Source organism: Balaenoptera musculus, chromosome 1, assembly GCF_009873245.2.
Source record: "Balaenoptera musculus isolate JJ_BM4_2016_0621 chromosome 1, mBalMus1.pri.v3, whole genome shotgun sequence".
In the NCBI taxonomy this organism is placed as follows: Eukaryota; Metazoa; Chordata; class Mammalia; order Artiodactyla; family Balaenopteridae; genus Balaenoptera; species Balaenoptera musculus.
This window is the reverse complement of record NC_045785.1, coordinates 14,611,731-14,636,908: the sequence shown is the minus strand read 5'-3', so window position 1 is coordinate 14,636,908 and position 25,178 is coordinate 14,611,731. Positions and strand designations below refer to the sequence as shown.

General features: G+C 49.5%; 1 protein-coding gene and 1 pseudogene across 12 annotated transcripts; one reads left to right on the top strand and one right to left on the bottom strand.

Annotated features, from left to right (window-relative positions):
* Positions 1-2: 2 nt before the first annotated feature.
* Positions 3-24,775, top strand: EMC1 (ER membrane protein complex subunit 1). 12 transcript variants are annotated; one of them, XM_036843908.1, is made up of 24 exons: positions 3-143; positions 2,685-2,809; positions 3,494-3,559; positions 3,800-3,893; positions 4,755-4,883; positions 5,832-5,958; positions 6,510-6,659; positions 6,958-7,125; positions 7,631-7,702; positions 8,062-8,121; positions 8,783-8,905; positions 9,603-9,699; positions 10,036-10,155; positions 10,784-10,792; positions 11,829-12,028; positions 12,178-12,327; positions 13,658-13,819; positions 14,164-14,283; positions 17,686-17,823; positions 19,695-19,868; positions 20,442-20,654; positions 21,589-21,673; positions 23,072-23,202; positions 23,384-24,775. In XM_036843908.1, the coding sequence occupies exons 1-21, from the start codon at positions 46-48 to the stop codon at positions 20,448-20,450; spliced, it is 2,391 nt and encodes a 796-aa protein (XP_036699803.1). In that variant the 5' UTR covers positions 3-45; the 3' UTR covers positions 20,451-20,654; positions 21,589-21,673; positions 23,072-23,202; positions 23,384-24,775. The 12 variants fall into 12 exon arrangements, with proteins under 12 accessions (XP_036699803.1, XP_036699789.1, XP_036699793.1 ...); XM_036843894.1 differs by having other exon boundaries at positions 10,033-10,155; XM_036843898.1 differs by having other exon boundaries at positions 8,059-8,121.
* On the bottom strand, positions 17,391-17,508 carry LOC118887234 (annotated as a pseudogene).
* Positions 24,776-25,178: the final 403 nt, after the last annotated feature.

Below are 25,178 nucleotides of genomic sequence, written 5' to 3'. Positions count from 1 at the left end.
CCAGTGCATGCCGGGCCGGCGGCGGGCCGAGCCCGGGCTCCCATCATGGCGGCGGCGGTGGAGGCTTCACGATTCTGGCTCTGGGTTGCCCTGCTCATCCCTGCGGCCGCGGTCTACGAAGACCAAGTGGGCAAGTTTGATTGGTGCGTACGTGGGGGACCTATTCGGGAAATATTTTCCCACTACTTGTCTTCTGTCTAAAAGGATGGGGGGTGGTTACCATGCAGCACGGCCGGCTGCATAACTTGAGGGGCCCAGGGGAAAATGAAATGTGAGACACCTTGTTCAAAAATTAAGAGTTTTAAGGTGGCGACGGCAGAGCATTAAACCGAGAGTTGGAGGCCCTTCTGAGCCAGTCCCTGTGCGACTGTACAGGTCGCAAGCCCGTGAAGCGGGCTCTGCCATCCGGGCATGCCTGAGGTTTTGGTCACAGGTCACTCTTCTCCTCCTCCATCAGGCCCCATTTCTGTGACTGTCAGGTTTCTGATCTACTAGGTGTCAGACGTCGACAGCCCTCAGTGAACGCCGTCTTTCCCCACCCCTCTAGCCCAACCCTGTCATGGGCTCAGAACAGGACCACCCAAGACTCACATCAGCCTTGAGGTGCCATTCATTCTTTCCCTCACTCACTGGCTCACTCATTCACTCTTCTTTCATTCACTAACTTTCACTCATTCACTCACTTTTCATTCAGTCTCTTATTCAGTCACTCATTCACACATTCAGTCGCTCATTCACTCACTCATTCATTCACTCACCCACCCCTTCCTTAAGGCCATGGAGTTGGCTCACTTTTGCTTGAATGTCAATTTGCCACTTAAGCATTGTGCAATCTTGGGAAAATGACTTAACCACTCTGTGCCTTGGTTTCTTTATCTGTAAAATGGGTTTACTAGTAGTCCATTACCTCTTTCAGTAGTTGTAAGGATGAAAAAGACAATTCTTTTAAATTACTCAACACAGTGCCTGGCTCACTGAGTACAATCAGTTTGTTACCAATAATTACTATTGAGGGAACACTTTATCCTTCCAGGCCCAGCTCCTCTGTGAAGTCTTTTCTGTATCAGACAAATTAATTCACATGTTTGTTGAGTGCCTGTTGTGGGTCAACAATCATTCTAGGTGCTGTGGACACAGAGATGGAAAGGAGCTCAGTCTGGGGGGGGGCAGATATATAAGTTATGTGATATAAGACAGTGTGACAAATGCAACGAGTCACATTTTTAATGATGTGGGCAGATGCTCACAATATAATATGTACAGCTGACTCTTGAACAACGCAGGGGCTGAGGGTGCTGACCTTCCCTGCGGTCAAAAATTGAGCATAACCTATGGTAAGCCCTCTGTATCTGCAGTTCTACATCTGCAGATTCAACCAACCACAGACTGTGTAGTTTTGTAGTATTTACTGTAGAAAACAACCAGCGTATATGTGGACTTGCGCAGTTCAAACCTGTGTTGTACGAGGGTTAACTGTATATATTACATATGTACAGCATGTGATTCCAATTTAGCAGAATCCTAGGTATATCCAATTTATAAATTGAGAAGTAAACAGAAGGAAATACACCAAAATGTTGAAAAGTTTATGGTTGAAGAAAAAAAGTTCATGGATGGTGGTATTTTAGGCATTTTTTCTTCTTTTTTATACCTTTATGTTTTCTACCAGAAGCAGGCATTACTTTTATAGTCCAGATAAAAGATAACAGCATTTTAAAAAAGAGCATGGGATTTAGACTAAGAAGTTCTTAATTTTGCATTCTAGTTCCGATAGTAATTTGTTGACCTCAACGGACTTTGGTTTACTCACCTGTAAAATGAGAGTGATATTATTTGTCCTATGTACTTCATAAAGTGTTCAGTAACTACAGTGAGATTAAAGTATGTGGAAATGCAGATAGAAACTGTCAAATGTCATATAAACCTGTCTCTCTATACTAGTGTAGTTTCTTCTTTTTAAAAATAATTAGGCCAAACAACATAACAAGGGAAATTCAGTGTAAATGTCAGGTGTTTAATTTGCTAGAGGTTGTAATTCATGAACAGCAATATGCAACACACCTCCTCTGTACTTGGTAGTATGCCTCAGGAAGCTAAGTACTTTCACTTTATGCTTAGATTAGAGTGTTGAAAGCGATGGGGTATATTCCAAGGAAAGTATGAGTAATGAGTCAGATGGATCCTGAACATAGCGTGGGCTAGAACAGGCTGCAGAGAACAAAGGCCTGACCCTGATCTATCAAGTTTTGTAAGAATATTTGCATAATTTTTCTCCAAAGGTCAATGAAAATAGAAGGAAAAGTTGGATTGTATGCTCTTCTCTCATGTGTAATGTGAGTGTCTAGTCTCACTATTAATGAGTACAGAGAGGACTGTAATTTTGTTCTAGTGGGATTTAGGCCAGGTGCTCTTTTGGGTGTTCCTTATCTTGAGATAAACAAGTGCTTGCATTTAGAAGGAAGACTGTTGTATTTCTCATCGATTAGGGTGTATTCTCTCTTCTTCTTCCCATTGCCTGGAAATCTTGCTTTTGGTCAGATCTCTTCGTTAACAAACATTTCTCATGCGTCCTGAGATAGTTATGATGGTGATAACCTCATGTATTTGTGCAGTTGTCTTTTTCCAGAGCGTTTTGTGCAGTGATGGTTTTGGCCCCTTCCATTTCCCTGTACTCTTTCCTTTAGGAGACAGCAGTATGTTGGGAAACTCAAGTTTGCCTCCTTGGAATTTTCCCCTGGATCCAAGAAGTTGGTTGTGGCCACAGAGAAGAATGTGATTGCAGCATTGAATTCTCGAACTGGGGAGATCTGTGAGTGAACTGTGTAGAGGGGTAGCTGGGGATGGCGTGGCTGCCTGTAGTGGATCCAGGATGCCCTGTGGCTTGTGAAGGCTGCGTGGCTGATTCCCCACTTGGGGACAAGTTGGCCAAAGGTTGCATCTCTTACTGGATCCTGATCATTTTTTTTTGTTTTTTTTGTTTTTTGGTCTTGTCAGCTTTGAATATTTAATGTATTCCTATAACTGGCCTTTGAGTTTATTTCCTCAGCCCAAGTCCTGACTGTTCTTAAATAAGATATTGCTGCAAAAAACGCATTATTCTATTTTGCACTAGTTTTGGATGTGCCCCTCCCCCCCATTACTTATGTTGCTTTTATGGATGTTTGTAGGCATTAAAATCATGGAAATGTAATTTACAGTCACTACTTTTCTTGTGAGTCGTATGGATTCTGTAAATTTTGTCATTGTCCATTTATATGTTTGATGGGGTGGTGGTGGGGATGGGAAGTGCGGAGATCTCAGATTGGGACATTAGTGGCTCCCCTCATTAACCAGTGAGTGGGAGTGGATCATTGCCAGTTAGCTGTAATCCTTCCCTCCCTTGAAGTAAAATTGGGCACTTCTGTGCAAACGAAGGCCTCTTCGGTCCTCTCCTGCCTCGCTTCTTGGATGCCTTGTTGTGGTTCATAGTAACGTCGACTCTCCTGTCTCTCAGTGTGGCGCCATGTTGACAAGGGCACAGTGGAAGGGGCAGTGGATGCCATGCTGCTCTGTGGACAGGGTAGGTAGAGTCCTGCTTTGTCCCTATGATGGCGTCGGCTCCCTCTCCTCTTTCCTTGGTTGCTTCCTTTGTTCAGGGTCTGGTAGTGAATGGAGTAGGGGTGTTCCCAACATGAAAGGACAGGCATAGTTTCTGTTTGCACTTACACATTAGAGGTGAGGCCACTGCTCACAGACCCTAGGAGGCTACAGACAGAGCATCAGTTTGGGAGATGATCTCACGTGGTTTTTTCTCTTCCAGATGCAATCACTGTGTCCAATGGAGGCCGGATCATGCGCTCCTGGGAGACTAACATCGGGGGCCTGAACTGGGAGATTACCTTAGACAGTGGCAGGTAGAGGGGAAGAAGCTGAATTTCATCTTGGTTTGGTTAAAAGCTTTGCTGGAACACAGATCTGCATAGATGGCAACTCTGGGCCTTTTGGCTTTTTTCCCAGGGGGAAAAACCACTGAAGAGCCAGAGAGCATCAAACACCCAGTTTTTGATGTTCTTGAGGTTATGGGACACATGTGCTTACTCAGCCAGCATTTACTGAGCACCTGTTAGATGCAGAGCTCTGTGCTGGGTGCAGTGTTCATTCTTGTATTGACTGCTTTTCCTAATCTCACCATGACACAAGAGCTTTGCAGTGTTCTAGGTATAAGGACGTGATATAACACATCTAGTGTTTTAATTTTATGTTTAAGAACAGTTGGAGCTACTGTTACATCTTTGCTAAAGTTGTTTAAATTATAGGGTTTACTTGCATTAGCTTATACATCTTCTGGTAGTAATTCATTTGGTAAGTACTTGGGGAGCCCCCAGGCAGTGGGAACCCACTTGTGAATGTGAGATAGTTTCCATCATCAAGGAACTCATCATCAGTTGGGTGAGGTGGGCATGCAGCCTGCTAATGACAGAAATCTCTGATGGCTGCCACGGTAGAGGGTAGGCCTGGTTGCTGTGAGGTCCCAGGGGAAGGAGGGAACAACCCTTAGGAGATTCACAGGGTTTTCAGGGAAACAGTACAACCAAGTGGCTGAAAGTACCGTCTCTCAAGTCAGCTAGTGGAAAGCAGAGCCAAGATTAGGATCCAGATGCATTTGACCCCAAAACCTGTTTCATTACCTACCGAGCTATGGTGGTTGTGTTCCAGATTGTCCAGCCTGAGGCTCAGGAGGCTCTGGGCAGCGCTCACCCCGTCCCTGTGCTCAGTTTCCAGGCACTTGGGCTGGTAGGCCTGCAGGAGTCGGTGAGGTACATTGCGGTCCTGAAGAAGACCACTCTTGCCCTCCATCACCTCTCCAGTGGGCACCTAAAGTGGGTGGAACATCTCCCGGAAAGGTAAGGCTGCCTTCCCCCCAGGTGACGGCTACCTCCTGCTCTCTACAAGCCCGCCTTTCTCCTTGGGGCTTGAAGCATTTGCTTTGACTCAGGCTTACCTTAAGTTGGCATCCTGTGTAGCGTGTTGGGCTCACTAGCTCTAGTCCTGAATTCCAAGGCTGTGGCTGCCTCTGGAGTTTCCTTTGCAGTGAGGAGAAAACTCTCCATCTGGGCATGAGAGCCAGTCGAGCAAGGGGAGTGGCTCATTCGCTTACTCACTTTGGCAGGGACCCCAAACTCAAATTCCTATGGGGGGACTTCCCTGGTGGCACATTGGTTAAGAATATGCCTGCCAATGCAGGGGACACAGGTTCGAGCCCTGCTCCGGGAAGATCCCACATGCCGCGGAGCAACTAAGCCCGTGCGCCACAACTACTGAAGCCCGTGTGCCTAGAGCCCGTGCTTCACAACAAGAGAAGCCACCGCAATGAGAAGCCCGTGCACCACAGCAAAGAGTAGCCCCCGCGCACCACAGCTAGAGAAAGCTTAGCGCAGCAACAAAGACCCAATGCAGCCAAAAAAAAAAAAAAATTACTATGGGGCCAGGTGTATAGCAATCATGAGCAAAGCAGGCCCTGTGGGGATTATGGGGAGCTGCAGTGTGCCTGGCCTACCTCGAGGGGGCAGCCTTACTCAGCTGATTGGTGCCCTGTAGGAACGTAAGTAGGCCTAGTGTTACTATGTCTCACTTTTTAAGAAAAAACTAGAAATCTTGTTCTTACATGTTAAATCTCAGGTCTAAATGTTGACAATGAATGCAAATTTTTTTTAAAAAGCTGTGAGCCAAACAAAACCGATTTGGGACTGCTAGTTTGTGACATCCTGGTGGCCTGGTTTTGGAAGACCCCTGAGGATACCCCTGTCCTGTGGCTAAAGCTGTTTCTCCCTGCTTTTCCTTCCCTCTCTCAGTGACAGCATCCATTACCAGATGGTGTATTCCTACGGCTCTGGGGTAGTGTGGGCCCTTGGAGTTGTTCCCTTCAGCCATGTGAACATTGTCAAGTTTAACGTGGAAGATGGAGAGATTGTTCAGCAGGTATGGTCTGGCTCGAGGAGCCTCGTGAATTGTGGAGGGGAATAGAGTCCTTCTTTGCCCTGGGGACCAGGGAACTTGGCTGGGTGGATGCAAAAGCCATTCATGGTCCCTGATTCTGGGCACTTGGAGGCTGCCTTCGGCTCATCAAGCATTTATTTAAAGCCCTCACATTTGCACATGGTGCTATCCTGGGGTGGCTAAAAAAATTGCATAGATCTGTTCATTGCCTGCAAGTATCTTATAAGATAATACTGTAAGGTAATAATAGGAAGCCATGTATGACAACTATAGCAGAGAAATGCTTATCTGAAATGTCAAGTATTAAAAAGGATCTGGTATATTTTTCAAATGACCAGAAAGCCAATCCTGATTGTCTCCAGCTTCGGAGCTCTTGGGAGGCTGGGTGGGATGGGGAGAACTCCTTCGGAACCCACCAGGAAGAACCTCTGAGCTTAGGCCCCCCAGTGGGATCCACTGCTGACGTAGCTTATGAGCTGAGAGGGAAATGTGAAAATCCCCATGAGCCTCCTGTTCTGATGTCTTTCCTGCAGGTCAGGGTGTCGACTCCCTGGCTGAAAAGTCTCACCAGAGCCTGCGGTGTGGTGGATGAGGCGGTCCTGGTATGCCCTGACCCGAGCTCACGGTCCCTCCAGACCTTGGCCCTGGAGACGGAGTGGGAGTTGAGGCAGATCCCACTGCAGGTGAAAGGACGCGTCCCCTGGTGCGAGGCATTGCTTTTGCTGCTTAGAAAAGCCTTTCTCCCAGTGTCGCTGCTTCCTTCCTGAGGCTTGGCAGCCCTTGGGAGGTCAGGCCTCTGGCTGAACTGGTATGAGAAGAAATGGGCCACTCTCCTCTTTGGATAACCTGAATGGGAGCTTCTGGAGCCACATGCCGTGGCCTCGTTACCCTCACTGGCAAAGTGGGGCAGAGGCTACCAGCCTGGGACGATCAGTGACTTGTCTGCTTCTGGCTCTTATCCTTTTTCTTCTTGTCTCCCAGTCTCTTGACCTAGAATTTGCAAGTGAATTCCAACCCCGGGTCCTGCCTACACAGCCCAACCCAGTGGATCCTACTCGGGCCCAGTTCTTCCTGCAGCTGTCTCCAAGCCACTATGCACTGCTGCACTACCACCACGGCGTCCTGAGTCTGCTCAAAAACTTCCCACAGGTAACTGGAGGCAGCATGGTTTGCTAGGATTCAGGAGGATCTAGCTGAGATATGGATGCTAGAAATCCCTGCCTTTGAATCTGGAGATATTTGCTCAAGCAAGAAGACATCTTTCCATGAGTGGTTTGAGAGGGGTTAGCCTTAGAGCAGAAGTGGAATTTTTTCTTTTTTTTTTCTGAGAGTTACAGAGGATTTTTAGAGTAAAACTGGTGCCTTCCTAAGTCCACAGGAGAGTGGGCACGTTAATCAGAGGTTGCCTATAGATACTAAGAGCAGCATGGGATGCAGGATTCACCTGTGCCTGTGTTGGAGGTCGGCGAGAGGGCTGTGTTCAGCTGTGGCTGCAATGGGGCCCCCCTGCTCTCAAATGCCCTGGCCGTTATGCTCCAAAGTTGGGAGTATTTTCAACTCCAAGGCCAAGGGTCCTTCCTGTGGAGGTGACTTAGAGAAGGCTGCTGGCTAGGACAGGCCCTATGTAGGATCTGACACCTTGCTTTATCCGCAGACTGCCCTAGTGAGCTTTGCCACGACCGGGGAGAAGACGGTGGCTGCAGTCATGACCTGTCGGAATGAGGCGGTGAGTATCGGGAATAACAGCACGTGGGGTTGTCCTTCCTTGTCTTTGCTAGGAGCCCTGAGAACCAAAAGTCTGGGCATATTCACCTAGTCAGTTTGAACCCGGGGGCAGGAGGCTGTTGAGCAATATCTCACCTCATCTGTAGGGCTTTCTGCACACCTTTGTCCCCAGGAATGGGACGACCTCATGTTCATCTGGGACTGTTCAGGGTTGTGTAGGCTTTGTGGGCAGAAATGGGAAATGGGATTTGCCTTCTTCCAAGGGCTGAGAAGACATAGAAGTGAAAGCTTCATTTTGGTGACCAGGAAGTGACCCTTTGGCTGAATTTTCTCCTTTTTTCCTTCTCTTTTCCCTAGCAGAAGCCTAGCAGTTCTGAAGATGGGTCAACGGGGAGCTTTTCGGAGAAGTCTGGTCCACAGGTAGGGTGTGGCGTTGGGCAGCGTGCCAGACCAGAGACACAGGAGGCCCCCCAGTGAAGCTGAGGGAGCAACCAGGGCTGTGAGCTGGTCTCCTGGAGTTCTCAGCCTCAAATGGGCTTTTCTAAGTTCAGTAAATTAAACCATGTTTCTCTTGATCATTTTTAGTTGGGAGATTAGAAAGTAGAATCCCTAGAATCTGTTCTTAACTACTTTCTCCTCTGGCCTCCATCTCTCCATGTCTTGTGGGGTCCTGGCTGGTGGAGTTGAGTGGTAGTCTGAGCAGTTGCACTGAAGCAGAGTGTGGGACCCTGGCCAGAGGCTCCAGTTTCTGCTGTGGCTTCCATCTCCTAAGTGTTTCCCAAGGGGGTTGTGATTTCGCTGCCTACAGTCTTACTAACTCTTTGGGAAGTCTCTGCTACACTGTACTGGCTTCCTTCTGGAACAAGTATGTATAGTGATTACAATTTTTTTTATTTACTCAGACACCTTATTTCTGCCTTAAGACTTAGCTTTTCTATTTTATGTCCCTTTGCGTACGTTTCCTCTCCTGGCCTGGGTCCTTCTCCAGGGTATTTGCTCCCCCCCTCCCCCCCCCCCGCCCAGATTCTTGGACTTCCTTTTGGGGGATCCCTGTAGTTGACCCTTGCTGTCTGTACCCTAGGACTCGCTGCCTTGCTTCAACCAGACCTACACCATTAACCTCTACTTAATGGAGACAGGTCGGCGGCTGCTCGACACCACCATCACCTTTAGCCTGGAACAGAACGGCACTCGGCCAGAGCGGGTGAGTCGGGGCTTGTGGGCTTCTCAGCCCGGGGCTTTCTTTCGCTGGGGTCACTTCACAGCGACGGGTCCCAGAGTAGGATTCTCTGGACGTGGACTCTAGTTCTACCTGAGCCACTGACTGTGAATAACAGTAAAAGCAGGTACCATTTAAGCCAAGTCGTCAGTGAGCCGGGCTCCGCGCTACGCTTTTTTACTTACGCACTGCTTGATTTAACCCTCTCAACAGCCATGTGGTTATTACTGCCCTCGTTTTATAAGCGAGGAAAGTGTGCCTGGTGAGATTCAGGACCCTATCCAGAGTCGCTGCCCGACGTTGCCTCTGTGCACGTTCAGTGGTGTTCCTCAGCCTCTCTGGGCTGTGGCTTCTTCGTCTCTAAAACGGAAAGTCTAATCCGGGCCTCCTACTCGCTTTGTGGGGTGTTATCGGTGCAAGATGAATGATGTGGTAGCCGAGAAGTACTCAGGTTCCTTCATGGAGAGGGCCTGAGCTAGCGCCTAGCACTGTTGCTGTGTCAGCTCCTAAGGATACGTGATGTCTAATTGGAGTCCAGGTCAGAGCTGTATTGTTTGGACATCCAGTAATGCCGTGACCTAGACTTCTGACAGCTCCTCATGCTTTGAATCTTGGGGTCTGGTGCTCTGAGAGGCATCTGGATTCTTGCTGACTGCAGTGGGCTTGACTGTTTGGTTTATAGATGTACATCCAGGTCTTCCTGAAGAAGGATGACTCCGTGGGCTACCGGGCCTTGGTACAGACGGAGGATCACCTGCTACTTTTCCTGCAGCAGCTGGGTGAGTGGACCTCATCAACCCATTTTTTTTTCAGGCCTGCCCATGAGTTCCATTCAGACTCTTTATTTGGGGCTGTGGACAGGCTTCTGGGAAAGAATCAAGCGGAGTGTATCCTGAATATTTTTTTCCAGAGCCATATGTCACCTGCCTTTGAAAAATTCCTTAGCATTCTTGGGAGACAGAACTTCCCTCACTTGACCTCCTGATTCCAGCCCCTTGCCCTGCCATTTCTCTTTTTGGCACAAGAGGTGTGGTGGTCCGTGAGTCACCGAGAAGAGTCCCTTCAGGGGACGAGGGAGGTGGGCCTGACTTTTGTAACCTTGGTTTCTGCAGCAGGGAGGGTGGTGTTGTGGAGCCGCGAGGAGTCCCTGGCCGAGGCGGTGTGCCTGGAGATGGTGGACCTCCCCCTGACGGGGGCGCAGGCCGAGCTGGAAGGGGAATTTGGCAAGAAGGCAGGTACGAACTGAGGGGGCTGGGAAGCAGAGCTGCCGGTGCGGGTGCTCTGGGACTGGGCTTGGTAGTCGCACCACAGGAGATGCTGTCTCACGTGTCCCTGGCTTCCTGGACTCACCTGTTTTGCCGGTCTGTTCTGAACTAGCTCTGTGACCAGTTTCTGGTGTGTTTGTGGCCCTATGGTTTATGTAACCGTTCTTCTGTCTGAAAGGAGTGACCTGTGACTCCCTCTAGGGAAAGATCCTGATGAAAAAGAATCTTAACTTAGTGTAGTAATAGCTACCCTTCTTTGGGTACCTCAGATCTGCCAGGCACCATGTCAGGCACTGTATACCCGTTGTCCCCAAAGCAACAGCCACACCTTTCCAGAGAGCGTGACCGGGCTGGTCAGTTACTGTGGTAATAGGCCAGTGCCCTCTGAGACCAGCCATGGTCCCAGCACCCAGGATGAACTCGGTTCACTCTCCTCTGATTGAGTCCTGTCCCCTCCTCCCTCCATCCGTTCGTCTAGCTAGCCAGGTGGTGTTTACTGAGGGCCTGCTCTGGGCCAGGCACCCTGCTAGGCACTGCAGGTTTTCTTAAACCGAGGATTAATTTGACTTTACTATTTATTTCCGCTGCCTGGATCCAGCCATTCAAGGTAAAACCTGCTTCCTGCTGCCTTTTTGCTCATTGCCTGCCCACACGGCTAGCTTTTGGTTAATTATTTATTTTCCCTGACTTGCATGAATGAGGTATATACCGTGTGTGTGTGGATTGCTATGCCTGTGACTCATCCTGTTTGCCTCTCACTTCCCTTCCTTGAGCTGAGGTTAATGGAAAAGTGGATAAGCAAAGGCACCGCTCCTTTTCAGTGAGCACTTACCCTGTACCCCACCCCTTGGGAAATCCTGTATGTACATCATGTGGTCTAATCTTGGCAACAGCCCGATGGGTTACTTGCCCTTTTACAGATGAGGAGCCAGAGGCTAAAAGGTTAAGTACATTTCTCCAGGTCATCCAGGTGGTAAGAAGTGGAGCTGGGATTTTAATCCAGGTCTGCCAGACTCCAGGGGCCATGCTTTTTACCATGCTACCTTGCTCTGGGGACCAGTCTAGTCTCTGGAGGAGACTTGAGGGTGGTAGCCTCATGGATGGAGGAAGGGGTGGAGTGAAAGAGAGCCCTGGGAATGGGTTGAAAGTAGGTTAGATGGGGGCAGACTAAACCGTTGACAGCGTAGGCCTAAAGCAGCGGGAAATGGAAGTGCCTGTCCGTGACACACACACACCTGCACCCTGGTACCCCCGCACCCCGCCCTCTTCCGGCTTTGTCATGGCGCCCGGAAGCCTCCCTCTGGCCGTTCTACACGTGGGGTTGTGGTGGAGTCATTCACAGCATGGCTGCATCCTGCATGGCTGACCCCTGCCCTCTTAGTCTCCTATTCCAAGATTTCAGGCCGGTGAAGTGCTGAGAGCCAGGTGAGTAGGTTTTGGGTTCCTGCATGGCTGTGTCTGAGTGTGAGACCGTTGGCGTCGTCACAGGACCGCCCCTGGGGCTTGTGGCCTTTGGCGTGGGTGACTCGAGTGCTCCACAGAGGGAGAGGGCCCTCCTTAGGAAGAGGAGGTGCCCCCTCGCTGGAAACACCTGGTCTGATGAGGAGTGAGCCTCAGCTGCGTTACCTTTCCCTTGACACCAGACGGCTTATTGGGCATGTTCCTGAAACGCCTCTCGTCCCAGCTCATCCTGCTGCAGGCATGGACCTCCCACCTCTGGAAAATGTTTTACGATGCTCGGAAGCCCCGGAGTCAGATTAAGAATGAGATCAACATTGACACCCTGGCCAGGGATGAATTCAACCTGCAGAAGATGATGGTGATGGTGACGGCCTCAGGCAAGGTGAGAGGGGCTTAAGCCAAACCTTCTGAGGTTTTGGGAGTGGGGAACAAAAAGCCTTTGGAAGGGGATCGCGCCGGTTCTAGTTTTCAAAGATAGAACTAGTTTTGGGGTTTACCTTTCTAGTAGTGAGCCAGGTATTTATTTTGCAGCTTTTTGGCATTGAGAGCAGCTCTGGCACCATCCTGTGGAAACAGTATCTCCCCAGCGTCAAGCCAGACTCCTCCTTTAAACTGATGGTCCAGAGGACTACTGCCCATTTCCCCCACCCCCCGCAGTGCACCCTCCTGGTGAAGGACAAGGTGAGGCCACTACCTCTCATCTGAGCCAACGTGGGTGTGGTTTTTGGTGTTTTGTAACTTAAGTTCCTCCTAGGCCTTTGGAATTCTCTGAGAGTTAAAGGCAGGTAGTCAGGGCTTAGAGCTGTTTCTTCCAGTTTTTTGCCCGAGTGGAGGACCGTCCGGGGCCCATGTGGAAGTGACTGTAGGGTAGGTGTGATGTCACCAGGTCCCTAGTAAGCCAACTCCGCTTCTTCCCAGACATGGGCGGCTCTTGGTACCCGGATGGCTGTTTGCTCTTCTCCAGGTGGTGGAGGGCAGGACACAAAACTGTTTATGTCTCTGACTCCCGGGAGCAGATGGCTTTTTGCAGATTCATTCTGCCATCATCAGAAAGGGGACTTGCGGGGAGAGTGCGATGAATTGGGAGATTGGGGCTGACATATATACACTATTGATACTATGTATAAAATAGATAACTAATGAGAACCTACTGTATAGCACAGGGAACTCTGCTTAATGCTCTGTGGTGACCTAAATGGGAAGGAAATCCGAAAAAGAGGGGATGTATGTATACGTATAGCTGATTCACTTTGCCGTACAGTAGAAACTAACACAACATTGTAAAGCAACTATATTCCAATAAAAATTAAAAAAAAAAAAGAAAGGGGACTTGGTAGATAGCCTCTGGAATGGCTGCCATGGGGTTGCTGAGTTGGTCCTTGACTTTTTTGTTTATTCCTCAGTGTGACCCGTTCTTGCTTAGCTTTGGGGCTAGAGGCAGTTAAACTTTTTTTTTTTTAATTAATTAATTAATTAATTAATTTTTTGGGCTGCTTTGGGTCTTCGTTGCTGCACGCGGACTTTCTCCAGTTGCGGCGAGCGGGGGCTACTCTTCGTTGCGGTGCGCGGGCTTCTTATTGCGGTGGCTTCTCTTGTCACGGGGCACAGGCTCTAGGCACACGGGCTTCAGTAGTTATGGCACGTGGGCTCAGTAGTTGTGGCTTGTGGGCTCTAGAGCACAGGCTCAGTAGTTGTGACACACGGGCTTTGTTGCTCCGTGGCATGTGGGATCTTCCCAGACCAGGGCTCGAACCCGTGTCCCCTGCATTGGCAGGCTGATTCTTAACCACTGCACCACCAGGGAAGTCCCAGAGGCAGTCAAACTTTTATCCTTTTGACACATCAGCCTTCAGACACTTTCACCTTTAGCCAAGACTTTGTTTTCCGCAAGGAGGGCAAAGACTAGGGAATCTGCCATAGCTGAGCTCAAGTCCCAGCGTTCCAGGTTTACCCCTAGGATTTGCATTCTTTTCACGTTGCTGGAGGCTGACCGTTTGCTTGCCCATTTCAGGAGACGGGAATGAGTTCGCTCTATGTGTTCAATCCCATTTTTGGGAAGTGGAGTCAGGTGGCCCCCCCAGTGCTGAAGCGCCCCATCTTGCAATCATTGCTTCTCCCCATCATGGATCAAGACTATGCCAAGGTGCTGCTGTTGATAGATGATGAGTACAAGGTATGCCGTCTGCAGAGTGGCTGCAGAACTGCCCAGCCAATCAGGTGTGGGAGCGGGGTGCTCAGACAGCCGCTCGAGGGCCCCAGATGGGAGCCGTCTGCCGTCAGCACTCATTTGGGCTTGAAGGGCATCTCTAAGCGACTCGATTGCTCTTTCTGCACTTGTGAAAACTCGGACTCTTAACAGAACTCAATTTAAGGCCTGATTGAGTTTAGTAGACTTTAATTCTTTTAAGATTTGCTGTTTCTTTTCTTAAGACCCTCTTTGACAGGAAACAGTAATGAGTCTGGAGAAACTGTGCTTAGAGATTCCTTTTCCCTTAACTCTTTTCTGGGGTTTTCAAGGTCACAGCTTTCCCGGCCACTCGGAATGTCTTGCGACAGCTCCACGAGCTCGCCCCTTCCATCTTCTTCTATTTGGTGGACGCGGACCAGGGACGGCTGTGTGGCTATCGACTTCGAAAGGTAGGAGGGGGCATCCTGGCAGGCCCCTTTGTGGGAGGGGTGTAGATGTTTCCTCGTTATTTGGCTAAGGAGTGAATTATGCTATTCATTGTGTTGTAAACTTAGAGAGCATAATCCTGATGTCAAAGGCAGTCATTTTCATCTATTCCATGGCAGGCGCGGTTCTAGCTGCCGTGGAAGGAGCAGTGCACAACAGTCTCTGCCCCCGTGGAGCTTTCATTCCTCATCCCTCTCCTATAGCAGGGAGAAGCGGCGTTTTCTCCATTCTTAGAAGGGCGGGAGGTGGGAATGGTGATTGAACAATAGTACTTTCTATATGAAGATGGTGTTATTGATCCACTCTTTTTTTTTTTTCTTTCATTTTTCTTTTTTTTTATTTTTTGCTGCGTTGGGTCCTCGTTGCTGTGCGCGGGCTTTCTCAAGTTGAGGCGAGCAGCGGCTACTCTTTGTTGCGATGCGCGGGCTTCTCACTGCGGTGGCTTCTCTGTTGCAGAGCACGGGCTCTAGGCGGCATGGGCTTCAGTAGTTGTGGCACGTGGGCTCAGTAGTTGTGGCTTGCAGGCTCTAGAGCGCGGGCTCAGTAGTTGTGGCGCACGGGCTTAGTTGCTCCGCGGCATGTGGGATCTTCTCGGACCAGGGCTCGAACCCGTGTCCCCTGCATTGGCAGGCGGATTCTTAACCACTGCGCCACCAGGGAAGTCCCTATTGATCCACTCTTAATTGAATGTGCACTTTGAATTTTATTTCTAGAAATGGGATCGACTTACTCCGATCCTGACATACTTGAGTCCAGTGCTTGCAAACAGTGATTCACACTGGCTCTGAAGTCCAGCTCTGAGCTTCACGAGGGCTGGCCTTGGCTCCGATAGCAGGGCTGTGTAGAGGGGTAATTTGTGGCGTACTCCCCAGAGGGCCCTCCCATCTTGTCTGTAAGGCCTTTGGAGGGACACCACAGCATAGAGGTTAAGAGCTTGGACCTGGCTGCTTGTGCGGGAAACCTAGTTTTATTTATCACTTACCCATTTTGTGTCCTTGGGCAGATGACTTCTCTCTGATCCTGTTTTCTCGTCTGTAAAACAAAATGGTAATAGTACTATATCAGAGGGTTGTTGTGAGGAGTTGGCGAGTTAATACATGTAAGTCACATAAAGCAGTGCCTGCTACACAGTAAATGCCATCCAAGTTTTACCTGCTGCTGTTTAAAAAATGCAGTGTTGGGGCTTCCCTGGTGGCGCAGTGGTTGAGAGTCTGCCTGCCAATGCAGGGGACACGGGTTCGAGCCCTGGTCTGGGAAGATCCCACATGCCGCGGAGCAACTGGGCCCGTGAGCCATAATTACTGAGCCTGCGCGTCTGGAGCCTGTGTTCTGCAACAAGAGAGGCCGCGATAGTGAGAGGCCCGCGCACCGCGATGCAGAGTGGCCCCCGCTTGCCGCAACTAGAGAAAGCCCTCGCACAGAAACGAAGACCCAACACAGCCATAAATAAATAAATAAATTAATTAATTAAAAAAAAAAATGCAGTGTCCTTTCCTGACATTCTGTAACAGCTAATCTTTAGCATAAATAGCATAGGAAATGGTCTGTCCAGAAAATGTGCTGTTTACCCTGTGGGTGAAAAAATACTGTCCTTCTGAGTTGATGAAAAGGGGACCTTGAAAGAGACAGTTCTTTGTGGATAGAAGGACGTGACTTGGAGTGTGGGTGTCATCGTAAAGATGGTGGGGGGACGGCAAAGGAGGCAGAGCTCACATGGGAAGTCAGCCATGTGAGGGGTGGTCTTCCAGTCTCTGACCTCCAGTGGGCTCACTGGTGACCTTGCTCTCTGGGAAGGTTTTAGTGAATTCTAATGTTTTCACAGGTGTCCTTGGTAATGGAGCCTTATATGTTCTTAATAAAAATTTTTATTATTTCAAAAACATTTAAATTTCAAAAAAATTTAACACATGAGTACATTCTCATAGTATAAGATTAAACTGATACAGAGGTACAGGAGCAAGATGTGAACGGGCCCTTTCAGGCCCATTGCCAGCTGCTTCCCTGGATGGAATGCCTTTCAGTGGCCTGCACGCCTTCCCCTGTCCTGTCTCTGCCTCTGTGTCTATAGTGCTGGATAAACAGCTTACAGACCACACAGACATGCACTTCACGTATATTCTTTCTTACCTGAAATGGAATTGACCTATATTTAACTAATAGGAAATCTGCTTTTTTCACTTTATGTGTCTTCTACCGTATTATTTTCTTAAACCCATATCTTATTAAAATATAATACTGAGAAAAGCACAAAATCCCGAGGTTACTACTCAGTGGCCCTTCACAGAAGGAACACACTTGTGTACACGGCAGTCACATCAGGAAGCAGTTTAGCAGCAGCGCCCTGGGAAGCCCTTGTGCCCCTTTCCAGTCACTACCCCCACCCCCTCACCCCCCAGGGCTCCATGTAATTCCACAGTGTGGATGTGTAATAATGCATTTAACCACACAGTTTTATTGGTTTCTTTTGACTGTAAAGAACGTTTCTTGTAATATTTTGAGGTCCCCGCCAGCTTAGTAATTCACTGCTGGCTCAGTGTACAGGGAACTTAGATTTTAGTAATAAGTGGAAAATTTTCTTTGAATTATTCTTACTCAGATAAACAATGGGATACTATTAAATATTCCTCTCCTTTCTCACTGGCTTTAGTATCCTTCCATTTTTTGACAAGAAGTAGGGTTTATTGGTGACGTGAGTGAGGAGGGGCCGCTCCAAGGCTCCCATGAGTGCAGGGCCCACCATGTGTACAGGGCGCCACAGATTAGGGGTGTACTTGACCGCACAACCATCCGGGAGGAGCTGCTTTTCAGCCACCAAGTCTTCCAATTCATCTCTATTACACTTAGTAAAGCCGCGCTTCTTGGAGACGTGGATCTTCTGGCAGCCAGGGAACTTGAACTTGGCTCCATGTTGGGCCTCAGTCACATGCTCCTTGTTCTGCAGCTTGGTGCAGGTGGATATGATGACTTGGCTGGCCACTGGGCCCTGGGGCTTTCCAAAGGCACCTCGCAGGGCTGTCTGCAGCCTAGACTGGGGACAGCATGAGGTCAGACATGAATGTCCACTGGAGAGGACCGTCTCCCAGGTCCCCTCGGGCAGCCCAGACAAGCACCTGGTGCCTCCACTGCCCAGGAGGCTGCTGTTTGCAGCCGAAGCACACTGGGCTTTACTAGTTTTCTTACTTGAACTGAGAGTTCCAAACTTCTTCCCAAAGTAGATCCATATTGCTGCCTCTCTGGGAGCTCTGATCCCTGTTCCCTCCCGCACAGAGGCCCCAGCTGAACTGCAGGACGTGTCTAGCCACAGCTGTCGCAGGTCTAAGGGTACCTTCCTGATGACCAGTGCTGGCTCTTTTGCCCCACCCCAGGATCTCACCACTGAGCTGAGTTGGGAGCTAACCATTCCCCCGGAGGTGCAGCGCATCGTCCAGGTGAAGGGGAAGCGCAGCAGCGAGCACGTTCACTCGCAGGGCCGAGTGATGGGGGACCGAAGCGTGCTCTACAAGGTACGGCCAGCCGTCTGGCGTAGCGCAGAGAAGCACGGGGTGTAATTCTGGCTCTGGGATTTGGTGGCTGTGGGACCTTGAGTGAGTCATTTAATCCCTTTGAGCCTTAATTTACTGTCTGTGAAATGGGCATGATATGCCCTTCTCCTAGGATTGTTGTGATGATCACATGAGGCACTCATGCTTAGCATAGTGCCAGGCATATATGGCCACTACCCAGTAGATGTTAGCTGTTATTTTTAGTGGTAGTACTGATAGACCTTTCTGGGGTTAAACCTTAGTCGATCCATCAGAAACTCCACCTCTGTGATCCAACACTCTAGTTAGTGGTGAGGGCGGGGAGACGGAGAGGTGACTAGTCGGTTGCGGAGCTATCCTATGAGGGAATGTAGTCATTGTGGTGACGAACATGAATTACAGCCTCTGGCAGAGCAGAGACTGAGTTGGAGGAGGAGGCGTAATAGAACAGGGCAACACGACCAAGGGACTCGACAGGGCAGCCGCTTCACTAAGCGTGAGGCAGAGCGCAAGCCTCTAGTTGGACGGTCCAGGTTCAGACTTGCTGTTCATCGTGGGAAACTTGCTTAGGCTTCTTGAACTTCCCTTTTTTTTTTTTTTTTTTAATTTGGCCACGCCACACAGCTTGCGGGATCTTAGTTCCCTGACCAGGGATTGAACCCGCGCCCTCGACAGTGAAAGCGCGGAGTCTTAACCACTGGACCGCCAGGGAATTCCCACAAGTAGGGCTTTTTGGATTCATACTTGTTGTGGAGATTTTTTGCCTGCTTTGTTGAGACTAGACTATAGAGGGCCGAGGAGGGGAGCAGGCAGATAGGCTGCTGTGATAATCCAGGTGAGGTGATGGCGGCTTCAACTGGGTTGGTTGGGGGAGGTGAGATGGGATCAGATTCTGGATACTTGTGAAGGTAGAACCAATAGGATATGCTGATGGATGGGGTGCTTGTGTCTGTGTTAGAGAGAAAGGAGTCAAGGACGACTCAGAGGTCCCAGGTGTAAGACACTGACACTCGGGAGGCCTTGTGGGGAGCAGGTTTTATCAGGGGTAGAACAGGAGTTCAGTTTGGGGCATGTCAAGTTTGAGATGAGACACCGAAGAAGTGATACTGATATGGCGGTCCGTTAATCAAGTCTGGAGTTCAGGGAGAGGTCTGGCTTGGATATGTAAACTCAGGCGATGCCAGCACCTGTAGATGGTGTGAAAGCCACGAGATTGGCTGAGATCACCATGAGAGCGAGTGTAGACAGAAACGTCCAGAGACTGGGGAGTGGAGGAGGGACCCACAGACGGGGCTGAGAAGGAGTAGCCGAGACAGGCAGAAGGAAAACCAGGGCACGGGTGTCCTGGACGCCAGGTAGAGAAGGTGTCTCAAGAAGGGAGTGATCACCTGTGTCACCTGGTACTAGTCGCTCAAGTCAGATGAGAACTGAGACCCATCCATTGGTGTGGTGGTAGGAGGGCACTGGTGGAGAGTCATCGTATTGCTGGACCCATGTCCTTCCATCACTGATAGGGCCGGCCCGGGTTGTATCTTGAGTTACCGTTTGCTTGCCTGTGACTTGAGCAAGTTGCTTAACTACTTCAAGACATTTCATCTGTGAAACGTGGATAGTGACAGCTATTTACAGGGTTGTTTACGGGATTCAATGAAATGATGGAGGCAAAGTCCCTGGCGTGGCCCCCAGCCTCCAGCAGACACGGAACGAGTGCAGCAATGAGGTCCTCTAAACAGGAAGCTCTTCCAACCAGAAAACCCTCTTCCTCTGTCAGCCAGAGAGCTCTGGGCCTGCCTCCCCGCCGCTCATGATATGCCGCTGTGGTTCTGAAGGAGCTTTCCTCTCCGTCTCCCCAGAGCCTGAACCCCAACCTGCTGGCTGTGGTGACAGAGAGCACAGATGTTCACCACGAGCGCACCTTCATCGGCATCTTCCTTGTGGACGGCGTCACCGGGCGCATCATCCACTCCTCCGTGCAGAGGAAGGCCAAGGGCCCCGTCCACATCGTGCACGCGGAGAACTGGGTGGTGGTAAGGCATGGCACGTGAACTCAGGGCACCCCCAGGGGCCTGACGTAGCATGAGAGTACGTGGCTGGTCTCCCTGCAGCCTAAATCCCTTCCTTGCTATTGTTCCAGAAACCAGTTGCTACTTTGCGTTTCCATAGAATTCAAACTCCTGGCTGGCACCAGTGGGTGCTGGGTAGGGGGTTGGGCTCAGGAATCAGAACTGCCTGTTCTTCCATTTCCTGACTGTACAACCTTGAACTAGTTACTTAAGCTTTCTGTGTTGTATTATATATGAAATAGGGGTAACAACAGTCACCTCTATTTGAGTTTAGAACAACACCTGGCATGTAGTAAGCGCTCAGATGTTAGCTATTATTCTTCTGACTTCTAAGAATCTTGAGAATTCCTTTGTCTTGTGGTGAACTTGGATAGTCTAGGTACAGCTACCCTGAAGGTTAGTAAACTTGGTAGCAGGAAGGAAGCTAGGGTGCTGGTTGTTTCTTTCCTTCCTGGACGTGCCTTTGCATGTACGTTCCCCTTTCCAGCTGAACCAGCAGCTGAGCCCCAAGCAGCCCCCCTCCTCTGCTCTCCGCAGTATCAGTAACTGGAACACCAAGGCCCGGCGCAACGAGTTCACCGCGCTGGAGCTCTACGAGGGCACCGAGCAGTACAACGCCACGGCCTTCAGCTCCTGGACCGCCCCGCAGCTGCCCAGGTCCTCCAGCAGTCCTACCATCCTTCCCCTCCGCCATCAGCGCCATGGAGGCCACCATCACCGAGCGGGGCATCACCAGCCGACACCTGCTCAGTGAGTGGCCGGGTCCCTTCAGGCAGCCGCACTGAAGGACGGAGCCGGGATCAGTGAGGAGGGCTTTATATCCGCAGAAAAAGTTCCCTAGTCTGGCTTTGCCGTCCATAAAAGAGCTACACATCCCTCCTCATCCTTGTTTCTGATGAACCACTTTCATGTCTCTGTTCTGTTTTCACCTCGTTTGGAAAGCTGAGCCCTGATACCATACCCAACAGGTAGCCTGTGCAGATGGGCTGCAGAAACTGGCAAGGTGTAGGGTCTCATCTTCATGTAGTTCAAGTTCAGGACTCAACTAGACAGGTCGCTCTGTCTAGTTGATTTTACCAAAGACATTTGGGACTGTCAGATTTGACAGGCACTTGGTATTACTGTTTTAAACCTCAAATATGAGGAAGACAGACTGCTTGGTAATTCCCGAGTTTAATTCCCACATTCCTGAAACCACTGGGAGCTCATGTTGCCCGGTCCTCCGGCTTGCCCTCCCCCGCACCCCCATCCCCCACCTCCCCCCACCCCCATCCCCCACCAGCGTCACTGCTTCAGCCAACCATAGGCTCCTGTTTGGCTGACAGCGAGGAGACCTGCTTAGCTGGGGCAGGTATTGCTGGAGGAAAGGAGGAGGATGAAGAGATCCAAGTGGGTTTCCATGCTCTTCTCTTTCATCATTTCCCCAGTTCTTGAGTCTAGCTCTATTTCTGATGTCTCAGGATGATATGTGAAGAAACTCGTATCTTCAAAAGTGGGAACTTCATTCAGACCCAGGTGTATTGGATTATTGTTTCTGGCCATTTAAGGGAGCCTCAGTGACCCATTTTTTTGGTTTTAAACTCTATTTCAGTTTCTGTGATAAGGACATTTTTGTAAGTAGCCCTAATCGGGGATCAGGTCAGTGTGAACACTCACTTCTGTTGACTTGTTTCTGTGTATGTAGTTGGGCTGCCTTCCGGAGCAATTCTTTCCCTTCCTAAGGCCTTGCTGGATCCCCGCCGGCCCGAGATCCCAACAGAACAAAGCAGGTGAGACCCTTGTGGGTAGTGCTGAAGGCTGTGACCTTAAGGAACTTAGCATCTTGATTACGTCTGGTCCTTGGTCTGCTGTGCACTGTCCTGCTCTGCTGGGGATGTGGCAGTGAACACATCTGCCCTCATGGAGCTTGCATTCCGGTGGCGGCGACGAGGTGGATAATAAATAAGATAAACAAGTGAAATAATGCTGTATTAGTGTGCTTGTAAATGGCAAGGAGAAAAAAACTAAGAAGGGGTGGGGTCTAGGAAGGGTGTGGAGGGGTGCAACTTGAGAGGGTGGCCTGGGAAAGCCCCTCAGAAAAGGTGACTTTTGAGGAAAGACTTGAGGGAGGTAAGAAGCTGGCCTTGTGGATGTCGAAGGAGAATGTTCCAGGCAGAGGGAACAGCCGTCACAAGTGCCCTGAGATCATGTCTGGTAAGTTACAGGGAGGGCTGGAGGCCACTGCGGCTGGAGCAGCCAATGGTGGGGACGCTGGGAAATGAGGTGAGGGAGGTGCTGGGGCCTGGGTCACATGGGAAGCCAATAGCTGTCGGTGTTCATTTTCTTTGTTGTTTTTTTTTTTTTTTGGCTGCGTTGGGTCTTTGTTGCTGTGCGCGAGCTTTCTCTAGTTGCGGCGAGCGGGGGTTACTCTTCGTTGTGGTGCGTGGGCTTCTCATTGCAGTGGCTTCTTTTGTTGCGGAGCACGGGCCCTAGGCGCGTGGGCTCAGTAGTTGTGGCACGCGGGCTGAGTAGTTGTGGCATGCGGGCTCTAGAGCGCAGGCTCAGCAGTTGTGGCGCACGGGCTTAGTTGCTCCGCGGCATGTGGGATCTTCCTGGACTAGGGCTCGAACCCGTGTCCCCTGCATTGGCAGGTGGATTCCTAACCACTGCGCCACCAGGGAAGTCCTAGTTTTCATTCTTGTGTTTCCAGCCATCATCTCTGCGTATTTTCTTGCCTCCATCCCGAATTCTCTTCGCAGAGGGGTGTGAGGAGCTGTGGGCAGGGCAAGGAGGCAGTAGATGTGTCTTTGCACGTAGGGAAGGGAGGACGGTTTGGAGCGGGGGGGGAGGTTAAAGCTGGTGGACTGAGGCACTCTGGAGTGAAGAGCAGGAACTGGCCTACTGGCTTGATGTTTTGGTTTTAAAATGGCCCTTTCTTCCTCTAGTGTGAAATACTGGTCATCTGTGGTTTTGTTTTTTTTAGATTCAGAACGAGGTAGGAATCCAGATCTGTCTTACTCTCCATACAGCATTCTTTCTTGCAGCCCTTCCTAACATTCCCTGATGCACATAGACCTTAGAAGAAGATATGAGGCTGATACGTGGCCTGGAAACCTCCCAGGGCTCAGGGCAGCCAGGAGATCCCCTTACAGCAGTTTTGAATGCCGGTCCTGGTTGATGTTTTGCAGAGAGGAGAACCTGATCCCGTATTCTCCAGACGTACAGATCCACGCAGAGCGGTTCATCAACTATAACCAGACAGTTCTCGAATGCGAGGTATCTATATACAGCTCCCTCGGGCCTGGAGTCCACTTGTTTGGTGAGTAGAGCCCCAGCCCGGCCTGTGCCACCTCGTCCACAGCCACCCTGTGCGACATCTGCTCTTTCTTTCACCCTTGGGGAAACAGCTGAGGGGTCTGTTTCCTTTGTGACCGGAGTTTGCGGTTGTGGCGGATCACTGGTGCCTTTCTTACGGATTTCTCATTCCCTCTGCCTTCCAGGTTGTGGCCTACGGTTTGGACATTTACCAAACTCGAGTCTACCCATCCAAACAGTTTGATGTCCTGAAGGACGACTATGACTATGTGCTAATCAGCAGCGTCCTCTTTGGTCTGGTCTTTGCTACCATGATCACTAAGAGACTGGCACAGGTGAAACTCCTGAATCGCGCCTGGCGGTAAAGACCTGAGACCCACTGCCGGAGAGCAGAGAGCCCAGGGGAGTGGGGGTCAGACAAGAAGCTGCAGCTGCAGTTTGACAGGTCAGGGGAGGATGTGTGTTGGACACTCATCTCAGTTAAGAGCTCTTTGGAAGAAGATGGGCTCTCGTGGAGACTCCTTTCGGGATACGTCGGATGCGGAGTCATTGGTGGTGGATGAAGGCTGAACTCACTCTCTCAGCTGAGATCTCAAAGCATCTTGATGGACTTTCCCCCGGAGTCCCAAGGCCATCGCCGTTTCCCTTCTGTGCCCATCCATGAATGTTGTGTTTTTTTTTAAGACCTCCAACAGATTTTTCTCTTTTGTGAGGCCTGTTTAAATTGATGTTGGTTTGCCTTCTGTTTCCCGGGTGTATCTGGAAAGCCTTCTGATTGTTTCCCTGCTCCTTGCTTCAAAGTCAGAAGGGAACACTTATTGACAACTCCACCTTATAGGTGCATTTGCTGTTTTACACTGGGGAGAAAGAAGAGCCATCCTTAGCTGAAGTTTGAGGACTGATGCAGCCTCTCATGGCTTCTCTTCAAAGTAACTTTGGGTCGAGGAATCTATGTGTGTGTCGAAACTTGCCTCTCGTTTCATGCTCCCATTCATCAATGGGCCACCCAGTCTTAGATGCAGTTTATTGAAAGCCAAGTGCATAATACCGTCTTGGTTTGTTGGTCATTGTCGTCCAAGCTTTTCGCCTCAGATATGTCAGAGCTGAGGCCTTTTCAATACTACTGAATTGTCTGAACCTTGAAGAGATTTCAAGGGAGGAAGGCAAACCTCCCTGTTTCACAGTCCCTCATAATCTCTGATTTCGCCCACAAGCTGGTCTAGTCATCTTAGAACCTAGATAGAGAAAGTTGGTCTTTTTTAAGAACCTCATTATTTTTAGTTATAAATTAATGTATGGGTTACTCTACTTCTCTTAAAATGAGCAGATTTTAAATCTTATCTTTAAAAAAAGAGAGAAAAGGGTAGGGGTAGGAAACTGGCATCTTGTGGGTAGCATTGTTGATTGGCTGGGCTGTTGTCTCTGCTACAAACTAAAGATGTCCTAAAAATTTTCCCTTGTTCATGGATTTGGGGAATGATGGTGTTTTTCTTTACTGTGAAGAATGAAATGTACAGAGAGCCCTGGTGGGAGAGAGATACGTTTAAGTGTTTGAATAAAGTGAGTGACAAATGACATTGTTCAGGTCCTTTTTTGTGGCTTTGGAACATCATATTGAGGCTACTTCTGCATTGGAGGGGGACAGAAAGCTGTGCAGAAATGGAGTGAGTGCAGTATTTTAATTGGGAAACATGCCAATTTAATATAAGTGTTGTGTTATTTAAAAAAAATTTTTTTCTTTCTGTGGTCATATGCTGATGGTAGAGAAAGAAGAGAAGTGAGAATAATTTTACTTTAAAATAAAATTGTGAAATTGATTTTGATGAATGAATGAACATCTGAGTATCTCCAGAAAAAATAGGCATCTATGCATCCTGACTCAAGGCATACATATTTTGTTTAAAGTGATCTGAGAGATGGGAATAAGTACAACTTAAAAAAAAAATTCTGCCCTAGTTTTGAGAAAACCTGGCTGGAATT

Excerpts from the sequence above, each read along its gene's own strand:
- EMC1 (XM_036843876.1), top strand. The coding sequence starts at position 46 with ATGGCGGCGGCGGTGGAGGCTTCACGATTCTGGCTCTGGGTTGCCCTG. Across the intron at positions 144-2,684 it reads CAAGTGGGCAAGTTTGATTG|GAGACAGCAGTATGTTGGGA; the intron begins GTGCGTACGTGG and ends TCTTTCCTTTAG. Across the intron at positions 12,029-12,177 it reads TGGTGACGGCCTCAGGCAAG|CTTTTTGGCATTGAGAGCAG; the intron begins GTGAGAGGGGCT and ends TTTATTTTGCAG.